This window comes from Cnephaeus nilssonii (genome assembly GCF_951640355.1).
Source record: "Cnephaeus nilssonii genome assembly, chromosome: 9".
NCBI classification, from domain to species: Eukaryota; Metazoa; Chordata; class Mammalia; order Chiroptera; family Vespertilionidae; genus Cnephaeus; species Cnephaeus nilssonii.
The window spans coordinates 71,974,540-71,993,379 of NC_137080.1; the positions used below are offsets into that span (position 1 = coordinate 71,974,540).

Below are 18,840 nucleotides of genomic sequence, written 5' to 3' on the forward strand. Positions count from 1 at the left end.
AAGCTCCCGATCCACCTCACTCACTAGAAGGCAAAATCTCTCTAAATAACAAAAGAGAAAAATCAAGGGTAATTTCCACAATGAGACAGGAAAAAGATGAAAGGGAGTGCATGGCAGATTCAAAATAAATATTCTTTTTATTATCAAAATTCCTTCATTTATACTAGTAAAATCCCAAGTCCTTTAGATTTTGTCCCTCTATGATTAAGTTTGAACTGAAAAAGAAAACAGACATTAAAAAATGTCTGGGCAGCTTCACCATCTAAAATGGTCATCAGTAGCCACATATAGCCACTTTAATTAAAAATTAAATTATTAAAATTGAAATAAAATTAAAAATTTAGTTCATCAGTCTATTAGCCACATTTTTGTGCTCAATAGCTACATCTGGCTAGTGACTATCATACAGGACAGCACGGAGCAAAGAAAATTTTTATCATCATGAAAAGTTCTATTGGACAACACTGCACTAGTATAAATGAGGTCTCTACGTAGGAAATACAACATGAGTTTTGACATTATAAGCCAACACAATGTTACATCTGCAAAGAAATGAGTCGCCACAGATAAAAGAATAGTTAATAAAATAACATAGCAATTTGAATGATCTTTTGATAGAAAATCGAGCATCTAAATGGCATACTGATGTTTTTAGCCCAAACATCCTCCATTTGCTAGTTATAATAGAACATGTAAAAATGTTTACTAAAATCCAATGCTCTACTCTAATATAGTTTAAATATTTTAGACTGAATATTTTTAATGTAGAAATGTAAAACTTAAAATATAGCTAGCCTGGTCAGAGTAAAGATGGAGGGACCCTGCTTGCTCAGATAGTCTACCTCCAAGGCTGCTGGTTCCAAGGCAGCCCTGAGTCACCCGCCTCATGAAGAGCTGGTGATCTTAAAAAAAATGCAATCACTGATCAAGAGAAAGGAGAGAGTAGTTTAAAAGAAGAATATTAAATAATAAAGATCAGACCTAAATTAATTCAGCAGTGAGAACCCTTTCTATTCAAACAATTGTCAAAATAAATTTATTTTTAATAACTTAGTTAAATTGGATGTTTATATGTTCTCCATAAAAATAAGCACTGTTCAAACAGAAAACATTCCAACAAGATAAGATTGTTAATGCTTTCATGACTAAGAACAGAATCACGTTTGGGAAGACAACTCATGCTTTTTACTCATTAAGTACCAAAGGTTAGAGATGAATAGAAGGGCATTGTCATATCTTAATATATTTCTTATCATTAGAATCACAAAAAATTTAGAAATACCTAGCTTCCAGGATTATAAAGGAATTTTTGTGATATATGATATCATATTACCGAAAAATATCAACATAAAAATGAAAATTATCTAACTGATTTATATAAAATTATTATTTAACTTTAAGACTTATTTGCCTGATGCATAATTTATTAGAAAGTGATAGTTATGTAAAACAAAATATCAAAATTGCTTCATTTATAAATATAAATTATAGATTCTTAAATTGCTTTCTAATTACAAAAAATGTTACTTAAGATCTGAACTCAAATACTTTTGGGGAAGAGATATTGAAAATTATTAAATAGATACATCATGCCATCATACTCTTGTTTTACAGAAACCCAAATCATGTTAGCAAAAAGTATGGCAGGAGTCAATATAGGATGTTGAATTTGGGATTCTGTTTTGTTTTGTTTTTCTAATTTCTCCCCTGCCATATACAGGTTGAGTTAGATCATTTGAATTAGATCAGTTTTGATGGTGTTTACAAATTTAGGCTTTGGTTTCCTATAACCTAAAATAGCAGTATAAATATAAGCACACAGCAGCAACCTCAAGGTACTATATAGATTATTGGAGGTAAAAATACCTTTAAAGTAAAACCTCTTCCCTTGTGAGGCCAGCTGTATGGTTAGAAATGTATTAAGATATGACAATGCCCTTCTTCTATTCATCTTTAACCTTTTGGTACTTATGAGTGAGAAACATAAGTTGTCTTCTCAAACTTGACCCTGTTCTTAGTCATGACAGGATTTATCAATTAAATCTATCTTTGTCCTATTGAGTGAGTTAGAAGATCTTAGAGCCTTATACCACTATTTTTAAAGCATTTGCTTTGAGAACTAATATGAAGTAGTAATGCTGTCTATGATGTGAAGTACATAAGCATTAACATGTAAAATGGATCCATTAGCATACTAGCACTCTAGTACATTACCCTAAACTTCCCGTTTCATTAGTCAGAGTTCTGTTCATCAACTAGATTGGACATATTGCTGTCTGGTTTCTAAGGTGTTAAAAACACTTATAAAAATGGGCGTGGAGCAACCCTACTGACAAATGAATCTTTTTAAAAACACACAACATTATCAAACTTTATAGCTTACTGGGTCGGGGGCTGGGGGGGACTGAAAGATTACAGGAAATCTGATTTTAATTATATCCTAGAAACATTTTATAAAAGCTCCTGCTTCCCCTGTCCTCACCAACTACCATGTTTTATTATTATTAATAGAGGCCCAATGCACGAAATTTGTGCAAGAGTAGGCCTTCCTTCCCCTGGCTGCCTGCACCAGCTTCCCTCCGGCACCCGGGACCCAGGCTTCCCTCGCAGAGGGGGGCCCCAACCATCCACGGGTTGGTGGCCTAGGCCTCCCTCTGCGGGGGAATTGTGGGGCGATGGCTGGGCCCCTGACCAATTGCATCACACCTGCCTTGTCATAGTGTGGTCCAGGATGGTTGTCCAGATGGTCGTTCCACTGTTCGGCCTTTCTGTCGATTTGCATATTACGCTTTTACTATATAGGATTATTCTTTTCCAATTCCCCCCAGAGGATATTTTTTCATTGATTTTTAGAAAGAGTGATAAAGAGAGGGAAAGGTATCGATATGAGAGAAGCACATCGATTGGTTGCTTCCTGCATGAGCCCCAACCAGGGCCTGGGCCAGGGAGGAGCCTGCAACTGAGGTACGTGCCTTTGACTGGAATCAAACCCAGGACCCTTTGGTCCACAGGCCAACTCTCTATCCACTGAGCCAAACTGACTAGGGCCATTTTATTATTTTTATTAGTCTAGAGTTTATGATGTACCTTGGTTTATTATAAAGTTGTTTTAACAGAAAGTTAATACAGTGTTTATGACCAGGAATCACTTACTTGCAAGCTTAAACTACATTAAATAAATTGATCACTAAAAATACAGCTAGATGACCTTTGAAACTTGTAAAACTTTGGAAATTAATGTACACTCATTCCAACAGAGGAAAGCAGATTTGAAATCATGTTAACATTCTTCAGGGACCAGAGAGCCTTACTAAAAATATTTGTCTATGTTTTAGGAGATAGTATATCACAAGTGACAATGTTTATTGCTACTGATAGAAAAGGGTTGCTGTCTGAAATGACCCTTGGGTAAAATAGTATAGAAATCTAGGAAACAAAAGCAAAGCAGAATAAGAAAGAGAAAGCACATTAAATTTTGCTGAAGAGATAAAATTAAAGGCACAACTGTTGGCCCAGCCTTCAGGTGTTCACTAAACAAGGGAACAATATAATAATCTATCTTCCCTTCCACAATACTGTAAATCACTGTTAAAAGACTCCTCAATTTCACGTGTTTTGCTCATCTCATTGGCAGAAGCAATCTGCCACGGACCTTGACTGACCCTTCACTTTCTGGCTGGGTATGCCAGTAATATAAGCCCTGACTACTCTTTTCCCCTTCTATTTCTCAGGACTGTGCTTTCAGCAAGAAATGCTGAGGGATAAAATAACATCATCCCCAGACAAAGAGCAGGTTCACTTCCATTTAAAGATTTTCTAAGCCTATGGTTCCTCCCCATGTAATGCTACCCAATGCAAGCAGATGTATCAACTTGGCCCACCTGTGCTGCACCTGTGGGTGTGGGACACATGGGGAACTCGCTCCAACCAATATGAAGCTCTGGCTATGACTTTGCTGTGAGTAATGAAGTCCCTTATTTCTGACCCAGGAGTCTCGTGTTTTCAGCCAGAATCCATGAAACAGTAACAGGCTAGCTCGTTAACTTATAAGACCATTAAAATCTCAGACCTTTCAGAGTCCTTGACAGTAAAAAACAGAGCAGTGCTTTTAAGAAATATAGGATAAAAAAATATAGAATGAAAAATAACCCAAAATATTTTTACGTTTATTTCCTCATATCTATTTTAATAGCTAAAAACTTCAAAACTTATTTTTGTTATTGAAGACTAGAGGCCTGGTTCACGAAATTTGTGCACAGGATGGGGGGGTCCCTCAGCCCGACCTGCACCCTCTCCAATCTGGGACCCCTCAGGGGATGTCTGACTGCCTCTTGCAATCTGGGACCGCTGGCTCTTAACCACTCACTGCCTGCCTGATCGCCCCTAACTGCTCCCCTACCAGCCTGATCACCCCTAACTGCCTCTGCTGCAGCTGCAGGGACCGTGGGCGGGCGGCTTCACCCAGGCTGCAGCCACAGGCACTGGTGCCCTGGACCACAGGGTGGGTGGCTTTTCCCTCTCCCGGGCCACAGCCCTAGACGCTGTCTCCTGGGACTGCAGGGCATGCAGCTTGTTCCTCTCCCGCAAGCTCATTTGTGCCTGGCTGGTCCCCATTCCTCTTTCCCAAGTGTTGAGTGTCTGAGCCATTAGGATGTGACGGTGTGAGGGCATGATGACCATTTGCATATTAGTTCTTTTATATAGGATTACATACTCCAGTGATTTTAAATAGTCATGAGAATTATATATTTTTCCATTAATGATATTGGACCTTTAGTAGAACAACAAGAGATTAAGCACTAGACAGTTTCAGAGACTGGGTTTGAATTCTGGCCAGGCCACTTGCTGACAGGCTATGGCCTCAGAAAATTATTTCCAAATCTGTAAAATGGGTATAAAAATACAGAGCATTCCTTATAGGTTGATTTATGTTTTTAATGAAAAAACTGTGTGTATAAGCACTTCACAAAGCATCTCTAAGTAGCCCCCATTGCATGCTTATTGTATATGGATCCAAATGTTGTTCCGTTGAATGGAATTATTATTAATTTCATCTTTAAATGTACATAATCTCCATATGCACTGCTAAGGTTTGTTATTTCATTTTACTGGGCTGCTTTAAAAGTTAGAATTAGCCTCCTGCAAAATTAATTTTGAAGTGTAGAGTATGCATATGCATGACTGTCCTAGATGGTCCTTAGTTCCTTGCAAGTTTGGAATTTCCAAAGAAGTTAGATATCAGGAATATGTCCTTTCCGGCCTTCACATTGAGTGCATATTTATATGGATAGATTGTTGAATAGCTATAGTCTACCCAGGAGATGAAGATGTAATAGAGAACCTTTCCCCTTATTAGAGAGTTATTCATTGATTTCCACAGAAAACTTTCAGAAATTTGAAATATTGCCTCATTGCGAGCTAGACCATTAGGTGTAGTGATTTCCCACTGCCTGGGTGGACCCTCATACTATAGGATGGCTTTGAACAGATAATGACTTCCCACAGTGAGTAAGTGAGCTGGCCTACTGCATTAGTAACAAAAGCCACGTTGGGAGGCATCTATTGCTATGCTATTGCAAACCAGCCAGTGGTCCATGATAGGCAGCCATTCTTTCAGTGGAAAAAAGAGATGGAAGACACTATTAAAATTCTTTCTATTTTATGAGAAATTCATCTATTTGACATGAGGCCAAAAATGTATGACAAAAAAATGTAGGAAGATTTTTATATAAAAGAAGCATTGATCAATTACAACCTAAGGGAATACTGACTATTAAAGCATAAGCATTCTGTGTTTAGTTTTTGTCTTAATACTTTTTCATGATATGTTTTAAAGTTTAAATTATTGCAATAAAGTACTTTCGTTGTGAAATAGGCATGCAATACATTTTGTGGTTCAACTCATTACAAAGGGAACATATGCTTATAAGAATTAACCACACTAAGCTTATAAGAATTAACCACACTTAATAAAGTTAAATGTCAAGTTCCTATCTGACCTGTTAATTATATTCAATGACGAAGGGCAGCATTTGCAAATTGCTTCTGTACCTAGTATTTTAGTGTTTGGTGACAAATTTATTATTTTGACCCTCATAATTAAATTACTTAATTCTGGAAGGTTTTATTACTCTTGATTGCATGCTTGACTTTATTTTCTTTTTCTCTTGATTGTATTAGACATTTCCACATTATTTCCTTTTATTTTAATACCCACTGACCTTTTACAGAAAATAAAAACCCCAAATGAGAATGACCAAATGCTAAATCTGTCGCTAAGGCCTATTAAATTTAAACGTCTTCCAAGAAAGTGTGGGTATAAAACAGAATCAGGATGACATTTTAATATCATTAAAATTCTCAAAAAATTTTCTTCTGGAAGTCACAATAACTTACTCATATCAAAAGTTATTTTTGCTTCTCTTTACCTGAAAAAAATGTCAGTTTTATAGTTTCTAATATCACTATGAGGTTTAACTATAGCATATATACATATACATATATATATATATATATATATATATATATATATATATTATATATATATATATATGTATATATATATACACATCCTACCCAATAAAATAGTAATATGCAAATTGACCGCACCTTCGCTACGTCCAAGCCATGCCCACCAGGCAAAGCCACGCCCACCAGCCAATCAGGGCGAATATGCAAATTACCCACAAAGATGGCAGTTAATTTGCATATGCTGAGGGAGGGAGGAGTGAAGACTGAAGACAACTTAGAAGACGGAGGAAAAGCGGAAAGCAAGATGGCTGCCAGAGGGAAAGCCCGGGCGGGGCAGGGCGGGTGGCAGAGGCGCGCGGGTGCAGGCACGGCAGCCGCAACAGCGGCGGCAGCAGCAGCGCTTGCAGCCTCAGCGGCCGCTTGCAGGATTTTTCCTGCAAATGGGCTACTAATATATATATATTCATTGCTTATGGTCCAATTTAGCTTTTTAAAACAAGAAAATTCATAATCATTACCCAAATTATCAGTAACATAATATTTTAGAAACAGATATTTTCCAAAATATGTGGTGAGAGAAGTTCTAAACCATTTTTGTGATAATTCTCTTTTCTGAGTTACAAGAAATCTTCAAAAACTCCATTAAATGGATATTGATTAGAAAAACTATATAGCTAGAGGAAATTTAATACATATTCTATTTGTGTTCCCATTTGTTGTGATAACTTTTTGATTTGGTGTCTGTGGTTAGTGTACACATGGTATAACCAGAGATTCTCACAGGTTGACGTTAAGAAAATACATTTGCATGGGGATTTTGCAGCAGGCCGTTCAAGTGATAGCATCTTTTTTATATAAATTTAAAACTGATTTTCTTTTTATAGTGGGGTCTTATTATAGAAAATATGATTTTATCCTACCTAATAAAAGAGTAATATGCAAATTGACCATACCTTTGCTACACCCACCAGCCAATCAGAGCGAGTATGCAAATACACCCAACCAAGATGGCTACAGCCACAGAGAGCAAGGTTTCCCAGCAACGGAGGAAGCCAAGCTTTCCACCTGCCCTTGCCGGCCTAAGCCTCCACTCAAGCTACAACGTTTCAATTATAGAAGGTAAACAAATCCAAACAGAAATGGTGGCAGCCATGGAGCTGGAGAGAGCAGGCCAGGGTTGCCCCCGGCAACGGAGGAAGCCAAGCTTTCCACCTGCGCTGGCCACCCTAGGCCTCCACTCCAGGCTACAAAGTTTTAATTATAGAAGGTGAATTAACCCCAACAGAAATGGCTGCCGGCCTTGGAGCGAGCAGGAGGCTTGGCTCCGCTACAGGCTACAAAGTTTCAATTGTAGAAGGTAAATAAATTCGAGATACCAGGGCCTCCGCTTGGGTCGCCAGGGGGCGTGGCCGGCCTGCAAACCACCACAGGCCCCTTGCTCAGGCCACCCCATGCCCCAAGGGAACCCCCACCCTGAAACGGGACACCCTTCAGGGCAAACCACTGGCCCCCACCCATGCACCAGGCCTCTATCCTATCTAATAAAAAAGTAATATGCAGATTGACCATCACTCCAAAACACAATATGGCTGCCCCGATGTGGTCAAAGATCTTGCTCCCATGTGGACACAAGATGGCCACCACAAGATGGCCAGCAGGGGAGGGCAGTTGGGAGGCACCAGGCCTGCAAGGGAGGGCAGTTGGAGGCGATCAACCCTGCAGGGAAGGGCAGTTAGGGATGACCAGGCCAGCAGAGGTGGGAAGTTGGGGGCAAACAGGCTGGCAGGGGAGCAGTTAGGCATCAATCAGGCTGGCAGGAGAGTGATTAGGGGGTGATCAGGCTGGCAGGCAGAAGCGATTAGGGGCAATCAAGAAGGCAGGCAGGCATGCAGTTGGGAGCCAGCAGTCCTGGATTGTGAGAGGGATGTCCGGGCAGTAGGACATCCCTCGAGGGGTCCCAGATTGGAGAGGGTGCAGGCTGGGCTGAGGGACACCCCCCCCTTCATGCACGAATTTTGAGCACCAGGCCTCTAGTTTATGTATCATAGCTGATGTCTGTGCCTTCATTGCCCAGTGATAATAGAGACCAATTAAAGAGGGGTTTATAATATTGCGTTCGTGTTGAGCATGGTATAGCCTAAGCTTCTCTCTTCTCAGTAAACACTCTTAACAATGATTACTTCAATTGTCAGCTACATGTTGATGACTTTCAGAGCTATAGCTCTAGCCCAGACTGTCTGAGCTTCAAACTCCTTATATCCAATTGCCTAAAACCATCTCTCCATGGCCTCAAGGTTATCTACTGTTATTCCAACTGCCTGCCAGGAGAGACAATCTTGTGGAAGAAAATACCATCAGACAAAATCCTTCACAAGCTTCTATACATAATATCAAGAGTTCAGTGAAGCCGAAACCAGTTTGGCTCAGTGGATAGAGAGTCGGCCTGCGGACTCAAGGGTCCCAGGTTCGATTCCGGTCAAGGGCATGTGCCTTGGTTGCGGGCACATCCCCGGTGGGGGGTGTGCAAGAGGCAGCTGGTCAATGTTTCTCTCTCTCTATCCCTCTCTCTTCCTCTCTGTAAAAAATCAATAAAATATATTTAAAAAAAAAAGAGTTCAGTGAAAAATTACAAGGCAAGTTGAAAAAATATAAAATCAACAAAAACCAAGAAAAAAATAAAGACATAGGTGATTCCTATTTTGGAGTCATCATCTAGGGGTTTTATAGTGACTATTAGAGGCTTGATGCATGAAAATTCATGCAAGAGTAGGTCTTCCTTGCCCCAGCTGCCAGCACCAGCTTCCCTCTGGTACCTGGGACCTGGGCTTCCCTCCTCCGGTCACCGGCAGTCACCTGCAACCCAGGCTGCTTCCTTCCAGCTGCACGAAGACACCCAGGACCCAGCCTGGCTTCCCTCGGGCCACCTGCCGGCACGCAGGATCTGGACTGGCTCTGCTCTGGCCACTTGCAGGCATCCAGGACCCAGGCTGGCTTCCCTCCAGCCTTGGCTTTGTCCGGAAGACATCCAGTCTAATTAGCATATTACCCTTTGATGATTATAAATGATTAACATGTTAAAAAAAAGTAGAGGGGAAAAATGGAGCCTAGTCCCAAAATACATGAAATTTTTTTAAAGAATCAAATGAAATTTACATAATGCAGTTGTGTATATTGTCATCCTACTGCTTGAAACTTTTCCATGGCTTCCTCGCCTATAGGATACATGTTAGAAGGGAGCACTTCAGACTTGACTCTACTTATCTTACCTAATAAAGAGGAAATATGCTAATTGACCATCACACCCTCACAAAAGATGGCAGAGCCCACAGCCAATAAGGAGGGAATATGGTAATTGACTGCTATGCCCTCAAAGATTGCAGCGCCCACAGCCTCAAGATGGCAGCGCCCAGTCCCCTCAGCCCTGCTGGGGCAGCAAGCATGCGACATGGCTGGGCCCATCCCCAGGCGGGTCTGGCCGCTCCATGCGCTTGCCTCCAGAGTCCCCTAGTCCCCTCAGCCCCCCAGCTGCCCAGGACTGGCCCAAGGCACAGGAAAGCCTCGAATGGTGGCTGCCCAGCCACCCAGGGCCGCCCAAGGCAACAGGTAACCAGGGCCAACCGAGGCTTGCACTGCTGGCAGTGGCAGCAGCAGAGGTGTGATGGGAGCATCGCCTTTCCCTGATCGCCGGGTCACCTCCTGCCCCTGAGGGCTCCCAGACTGTGAGTGGGGGCAGGCCGGGCTGAGAGCCCCCCCCCTCCAGTGCATGAATTTTCATGCACCAGGCCTCTAGTTATATATATGTTTGTATTGGTTTTTAGAGAGAGAGGAAGAGAGAAACATTGATTGACTGTCTCCTGCACACCCACTCTTGGAATCCAGCCTGCAACCCAGGTATGTGCTCTGTCTGGGAATTGAACCAGCAACCTCTCAGTGCATAGGACAACACTCGACTAACTGAGCCACACCAGCCAGGGCCTGACCTATTTCTTTAGCCCAACTGCCTACCATTTCTTAGGAATTCTGTGCTTTAGTTAGATCCAAATACTAGCACTTCACCAAACACAGTGCTTTCTTTCATGTTGCAATGCATTCATACTCAATGTTCTTGGAAATTGATATACACTCACATTACCCACTTGTCCACCTAGAATATATGTATTTATGTACAAATAGCCATCTCAAATAAGGCCTTACCAGAGAAATTCTCCTTAAAACCATCAGACAGACTTAGATATTCCTTGCATTGTTCCCATAGCACCAATTACATACTCTATTGAAACATTTTCCATTGGTATTTCATTTTTCTAGTCCTCGGAGGGTCTCTTGTGGGCCAAGAGCAATGATGTACTAGAACTGATGTGTGCTGGCTCATGAGAACCTTTGTAATATTTTTAAGAATGTTGGCCCTGGCCTGGTGGCTCAGTTGGTTGGAGCATCGCCCCTTGTGCCTACAGCTTGCAGGTTCAATTTTTGGTCAGGGCACAACTAGATTGCTGGTTTAATCCCCAATCGAAAGGCAACCAGTTGATGTGAGACATCAATGTTTCTTTCTCTCTCTCTAAAATCAATAAACAAATCCTCGGGTGAGGATAAAAAAATAATTTTGTGAATTGGTTGTTAAACATAGCTGCTATTAAAAATTAAATTACATTATATTAAAGACAAAACTAGTTAAAATTTAAAAACTCATTATTATACAATTATGAATTACAGTCTATACTCTAAATAACCAAAATGATATATAATGTGTTCAGTTATTTATCTCTTTCCATATCTGTTTTTAAGGACATCATGGTACTAGCCTGAAATTAGCCATGGTAAGAGTCTTTACACCACAGATATTGGAAATTCTTAAAGCCAGGACTTGACCTTTTCTTATGATGATTATACATACTCAAGAAAACTATGGAGAAATGTTAATAACCCAGATTTATCTTAAAAGTGTGTTATGTCAATAACCTTTTCATTGTGAATTGAACACAAAATTATGAAAATATTATTCTAGTGTGTGGAAACCATTTTCCAATTTAGAACAAAGTTCTTCCCATCACTGACAAATAAAGTTCTGACATACATATTTGAGGTTTTCCTTTCATTTTACTTACCAACATAAATGAAAATTTCAAACATTCCTACATATTCTGTGAATTTTTTGTGTAAGTGAGGAAGAAAAATATAATAGTCTTCCACAGACCAAATGGAAAAGCTATTCTGTATAAATAGAGACAATACTACTATATATTCATCATATGAAATATTTATCTTTCAGTGGTGATTGATTTTAGGCAATCCATATCTACACTGGATGAGATAATTTCCTTTGTGTTAATTAAAAATTCAATACATATTTATTGAGTGAATACTATCAGGAATACACTATGCTAAGCACCACAAGTATATAGTCCTTGCTTTTCAGAAGTTTAAATTTTAAAAGGAGGCAAAGGTGTAGAAAAACACAGTATATGTTTGCACATTCCAAATACTGGTGAGAAAAAAACTCACAGGCTATTATAATTCACAAGGTAGAAAGTTGCCATATGCTTAGAAGGAGCTGGAAAAACTTCCTGAAGGTGGTGTAATACAAAATGGCCTTTAAGTCAGTAGATTTTAATAGATGGAAACTGTCCCCTACATCAGAGCAAAAATATTAAGAGATGGAAATCATAAATAAAAATATTGAAGTCAGACTCAGAAAGCCTCATATATATATAAATAATAACATTATGTAAAGGGTAGAACAGATGAAGTAATAAAAAATAATTTTAAGAATTTTCTTAATTTGATGAAAAATATTACTCTTCAGATTAAATGAGCTCAAAAGTCTCAGTCAAGACTAATGTGGAAACTTACATCTTCACATTTTTGTTTATATTTCTGAACAATATAAAGAAAGATTTATAAGCATCTTGTGGAGTGTATAGAAATCCTCCATTTCAGAGAAAGCAACAGACCAGCAAAGGTTCAGAGGCAGAAAAACTAAAGGTTTTTTCAAAAGTCATCAAGATGAATGCCTAGGATTTAGAGTAAAGCCAATGGTTACAAAGAGAAGTAAAACTAAATAACACACAAAGGCACTGATAACTACAGTGTATAATTGTTAGCTTGCTTGTACATTCTGCAATGAAAATGCACATTAGCTTTGTTATCATTAATTTAGTCAGGTAATCAAAGTTACCTTACAACATTATTTTACTTATGAGATTTAAAAGCCATAGAATGCACAACAAACAAGTCTTTATTTTGCCTCTTCCTCTTCCTTCCCTTTTTTTTTAGCAATTTGACTATACCCATTTTGCAGGAAGTTTACTACAATTTAAGGGTCCTACATTTTATAGTTTTAATCTTAATTATCTATACTAATAAAAAGGCAATATGCTAATTAGACCAGAAGACCTTCCAGACATCCTTCCAGACAAAGTCATGGTGGCGGGGCCAAGGCAGAAGCAGTTAGGGGTGATCAGGCCAGGAGGGGAGGGCAGTTGGGGGTGATCAGGCCAGCGTGGGGGGGGGGGGTGTCAGTTGGGGGCGAGCAGGCTGGCAAGGGGGGGGGGCAGATGGGGGCAATCAGGCCAGGGGGGGGCAGTTGGGGGTGAGCAGGCCAGTTGGGGGGGAAGTTGGGGGTGAGCAGGCAGGCAGGCAGGTGAGCAGTTAGGAGTCAGCGGTCCCGGATTGCAAGAGGGAAGTCAGACATCCCCCGAGGGGTCCCAGATTGGAGAGGGTGCAGGCCAGGCTGAGGGACACACACACCCCCATGCACAAATATTATGCACTGGGCCACTAGTACTATATAATAAAAGACTAATATGCAAATCGACCAAATGATGGAATGACTGGTTGCAATAACATGCACTGACCACCAGGGGGTAGACACTGAATGCAGGAGCTGTCCCTGGTGGTCAGTGTGCTCCCACAGGGGGAGTGTCGCTCAGCCAGAAGTGCAGCTCACGGCTGGCGAGTGCAGTGGAAGTGGCAGGAGCCTCTCCCGCCTCCATGGCAGTTGGACATCTCCCAAGGGCTACCAGACTGCAAGAGGGCACAGGCTGAGCTGAGGGACCCTACACCCCAGTGCATAAATTTTGTGCACCAGGCATCTAGTGATTACTATAAGTGGAAGAAAAAAAAAAAAACCCAATACAGTTGTAACAAAAATGTTAGCACTGCTATTAGGCTATTACAATTGTTTATATCTACCCATAATATTTTCAATAGAACAGTGGTTCTCAACCTTCCTAATGCCACAACCCTTTAATACAGTTCCTCATGTTGCGGTGACCCCCAACCATAAAATTATTTTCGTTGCTACTTCATAACTATAATTTTGCTACTGTTATGAATCGTAATGTAAATATCTGTGTTTTTTGATGGTCTTAGGTGACCCTGCTAGCAGTTCTCAAGCTGTGGGTTGTGACCCACAGGTTGAGAACCGCTATAGTAGAGCCTAAGAGCATTGGAAAACACAGATATTTACATTATGATTCATAACAGTAAAATTACAGTTATGAAGTAGCAACAAAAATAATTTTATGGTTGGGGGTCACCACAACATGAGGAACTGTATTAAAGGGTTGCGGTATTAGGAAGGTTGAGAACCACTGCAATAGAAAAACATTTTGAATTTCTTAAATTGTCTTCATTCGTATCAGTCAAAATTCTAAATAAATCATAGAATAGGTATTGCTACTTCAATGGTATACTGAGTTTAATTATTTAAAACTAGAGACCCGGTACACGAATTCCTGCACGGATGGGGTCCCTTGGCCTGGCCGGTGATCAGGACCGATCAGGGAAGTCTTGGCCAGTCCTGATCGGACCAATCAGGGCCAGCTGGCTAGGAGGAGGGATCACAGGAGGTTGGCCGGCCTCATGATGGCTGTGGGAGCACACTGAACACCAGGGGGCAACTTCTGCATTGAGCATCTGCTCCCTGGTGTTCAGTGCATGTCATAGCGACCAGTCGACCAGTCAAAAGGTCATAATGGTCACTTAGGCTTTTATATATATAGATTCCTATGTAATCCATGAAATATTATTCAAAGTTATGGAAATTGTTAATCTAGTAAAACATGATGCAGTGTAACTAACAAACATAAAAACTAAATCCAGGTAACATTATATAAAATCTCATTAAGGAAAAACAGATAATCAAATTGATTGCTAATAGGTCTTTCTATCATTTTCTGCCTTAGGGGTATGATGATGGCTACGGGGGTGAATATGATGACCAGACTTATGAGACATATGATAACAGCTATGCCACCCAAACACAAAGGTAAGGCATTTGCTGTCTAAATAATCCTTCCCCAGATTATTTCTAATCTTATTATTTTGTTTCTTGTATCTGAATATCAGTTATATTATGTGAGAATTTCTGGTAGTGTTTTTCTTCATTGTCTGTCTGAATTATTAAGTTGCTTACTAGACTGTGAGAGGTAAAAGATAATAGCTTTCAAGTGTTAATAATGAAGTAGTAGTGTGTTATTTTCAGAACAGATAATTATCATAACCAATCAACTCATTAACAAGCCTATAATTAATGAAATTGTTATTTTTGAAGATTATTTTAGTGAACTCATAATTAAGATAACAATAAAAACAAGTTACTTGTTTGATGTAGCTATTTTTTCCTAAAATATAATTTTTATTTGTAATACAAAAGATATAGGAAATGTTATTAATGCTCTGAAAAGAGGAAAATTCATAAAATAATTTAATGAATCAAGAATTCCTTTCCTTTCTTAATGGGGTCAATAAATGATTATTGAATATAACTTGTCAGATTGACTAAAAAATTTTGATATCAATGAACTTTTACTTTTTTAAAAGTTGGATTTATTTAGATGTTGTTTACACATAGTATGTTTTGCCTATTGTGGTACAGTTTGGCAAATGTAAACTACCAAAATTAAGATACAGGGCCTTTTAATCAATCTAAGATGTTTCCTTCCAGCTCTTTATAGTCAATTTTCAACCCAGGCCTTGGAAACCATGACTTGTTTTCTGTTCCTACAGTTTTGCTTTTTCTAGAATGTCATATAAGTAATTTGAAGCAATATAATATGTGGCTTTTTGAGTCTGGTTTCTTCACTTAGCATAATGTATTTGATATTTACTCATGTTGTTTGTATCCATGTTTTGATTCTTTTTATTACTGTGTAGTATTTTGTTGTAAGGAGGTACTACTGTTTCTTCATTCACCAGTTTGAGGATATTTGTTTCTATTTTTTGCAGTTATGTATAATGTATAAACTTGAAATAAAACATGCATTTTTAGAAAATTAGTCACTCAAGTTTTCTTCTGAAAAAATTATTTTACTTAGTTACAAATTTCATGGAAAAGTAGGAGTCCATATATAATTAGTTGATTCTCCTATTTGTGGTTTATAGAAACCAGAATAGCTGATTGTCACAAAATCATTACAGACTTGATCATTTATTGATCAACTTTATTGGCACCCAAAGAAAGTTGTATGATTTATTAAGTAATATTTGGAGGAGAGAAGATGGCAAAGAAAGAAGCAAATGCAAGGTCATTATGGAGTGAAGGAAATCTACATGTATTGCACAAATGTTTTTCATGGCCTGAGGGACAGCATAGTGAAAGGGGTGAAGGGAAATTCTATTTAAAAACAATACTATAGACAATTAGGAGAAAGATGAGTGAACTAATACCTTTAAAGCTAAGCATAACATAAGATATCATTATGGAAATGTCCATCTTCAACTTTGAGTAATTAGTGAATTTATAGTGGGTTAAATAGAAAAGCCATCACGAACTAAGAGCATTTACTCTGGGTAATACTTTAATTGTCCCAATTACATATTGAAAAACAACACACTTATTTAGGATTGGGGAATGTTTTGTGTCACATCACAGACAGTAAATAGAGTGGTATATGCAACTTGGCTATATATTTAAAGCAACTGCTAATATTTTCAAGTAGAGTCCCATTGCATGAAGATTCGTGCAAGAATAGGCCTTCCTTCCCCTGGCTGCAGGCACCAGTTTTTCTCCAGCACCCGGGACCCAGGCCTTCACTCCGGCCGTCGCCTTCCGCCATCACTCCAGCCAGAGTCTGTGCTCTGGCCAAAGTGTGGCTCCAGCCGGAGTGCCGCTCCTGTAGCTCCCTCCGCCCCCCACCATCCCCCTCATAGCAGGCATCCTGCCCTGCTGCTTCACAACTGCATATGCAAATTAACCCTCCATCTTTGTTGGGTTAATTTGCATACTCACATCCTGATTGGCTGGTGGCCATTGCAGAGGTACAGTCAATTTGCATATTTCTCTTTTATTAGTGTAGATGAGATTGTTATGTATATTAGTACATAAAAATCCTATATAATAAAGAGGTAATATGCAAACTGACCATCACTCTAACACACAAGATGGCCGCCCCCATGTGAACACAAGATGGCCGGCAGGGGAGGGCAGTTGTGGGCGATCAGGCAAGCAGGGGAGGGCAGTTGGGAGGGACCAGGCCTGCAGGGGAGGACAGTTGCGGGGGACCCAGGCCTGCAGGGGAGGACAGTTAGGGGTGACCGGGCCAGCAGGGGAGCAGCTAGGTGTCAATCAGGCTAGCAAGGGAGTAGTTAGGGGGTGATCAGGCTGGCAGGCAGAAGTGGTAAGGACAAACAGGCAGGCAGGCAGGCGAGCGGTTAGGAGCCAGCAGTCCTGAATTGTGAGAGAGATGTCCCAGATTGAAGAGGATTCAGAGTGGGCTGAGTGACACACATGCCTCCCCTGCCCCCATGCACGATTTTTGTGCACTAGGTCTCTAGTAGTGATAATAATGTTCTTTAACTTGTTTCAGAAACTATTTGGTAGAAAACACAATTACCACACACTACAAACACAACCAGAATAGAGTAAAATAATTTCTTAATGTAGCTCTGCAGAGTTACATTCATCTTATAGAGATTTTGGAATACTTTTCTGGAAATTAGGAACTTTCTAACTCTTTCTTCCTATTAAATTTAAATGGGCTTACCTGATGCTAAGAGAAAAGAAAGAAGAAAAAAATGAAAATTAAGATAATTTATCTTCGAATATTTAAAAAGTTGAATAATTGAACATAATTATGTTTAGAAAGTAATGGCAATATAGAATTATTTAGGGGGAAATGTATCTTGATTTAATGAAGTATGATTTAAATGTCAAAGAACACTTTCTATGTCCTTCTACTACCTTCTTTTTTTTTTCTTTTTTATCTATTCCATTTTCTATGTCTTAAATTTTTCTCATCTTCCTAGGTCTAGCTCAAAATCTAATTCTTACAAAAAGTCTTTCCTCAATTCTTTATTTAGGAATAACTTGTTTCTGAATTCCAATAGCACATCTTTATTTCTCTATCGTACTATCTCTGTCTTACATCAGAATCATTTGTGTACATATCCCTTACATTTCTCCATCATTTACAAACAATATGACTATTACTAGTTGTCCAGAATCCTTGCCTGATCCATCCCTGTGTCCTCTCTGTATCTATCAAGACTTTCATGAGTTATATGTTGAATAGATGATTGTTGAACATGTGAATGTCAGCCCTAACGTATATCTACACTATGAAAATTCAAAACAAGAGCTTCATGTCTCAAAGAGAATACACTATTCAGAATTGTATGTATCATATTTACTGACAAAATATTTATGTATTTTGAGATATGTTAGGCTAAATAAGAAAGGATAAAGAAAGCAGGTCATGAATTTCATTGTAATGATACTAATATTCTGTATAAAATAATGTTCTATATATTAACAAGTATAAAGTATCTATTTTAGTAAAGATATTTTCAATACTAGTATAGTGTATGGCACACTAGAGGTTCTTAGTAAAGATTTATTGAATAAATAAAATAAATATAAGTGAATGCATTAATTAATGAATGAATGAAATTAACACTATAATTTCAGAAAACTGTGGAAAAATTCTTAACTATAATACCAATTTGTGATAAATATGGATAAGCACTGAGACATTTTATTACAAATGTATTTAATATACACTTTTAGATTATTTCTTTTGATCCAACTATGCCAGCAGAAGGGAGATGAACAGTGCAGTTAAATAAGCATTTTTTATGTAACTATGTGTGCCAGAAAGTATACCATATAGTATACTTCTTTAAAAATGTTTAAATACATTTTAATGTTTGCTTCTAATACTTTGTTCGAGTAGTCATTTGTAAGCTGTGCATATATTTAAATAAATATAAATAAAACAACTACTATAGGATAGTCAACTATTAAGAATTAAAAGTAAGAGAAAGCTAATTTTCTATAGGAATTGTTTCTTTTCAAATCATAGCTCATTAATTGGACTTTAAAAGGTATGATTTGGATTTATGGAGGAAAATGGAGAAAGTTTCTAAAGA

The 18,840-nt window shown here is 38.8% G+C and overlaps 1 protein-coding gene across 1 annotated transcript in view; it reads left to right on the forward strand.

Moving 5' to 3' along the window:
• Nucleotides 1-18,840, forward strand: part of KHDRBS2 (KH RNA binding domain containing, signal transduction associated 2) — a 520,521-nt gene that overhangs the window by 458,969 nt on the left and 42,712 nt on the right. Inside the window, exon 7 of the mRNA XM_079781604.1 lies at nucleotides 14,658-14,740. Within this exon, the coding sequence (XP_079637730.1) occupies nucleotides 14,658-14,740 (83 nt within the window). The remainder of the gene's footprint in view (nucleotides 1-14,657; nucleotides 14,741-18,840) is intronic.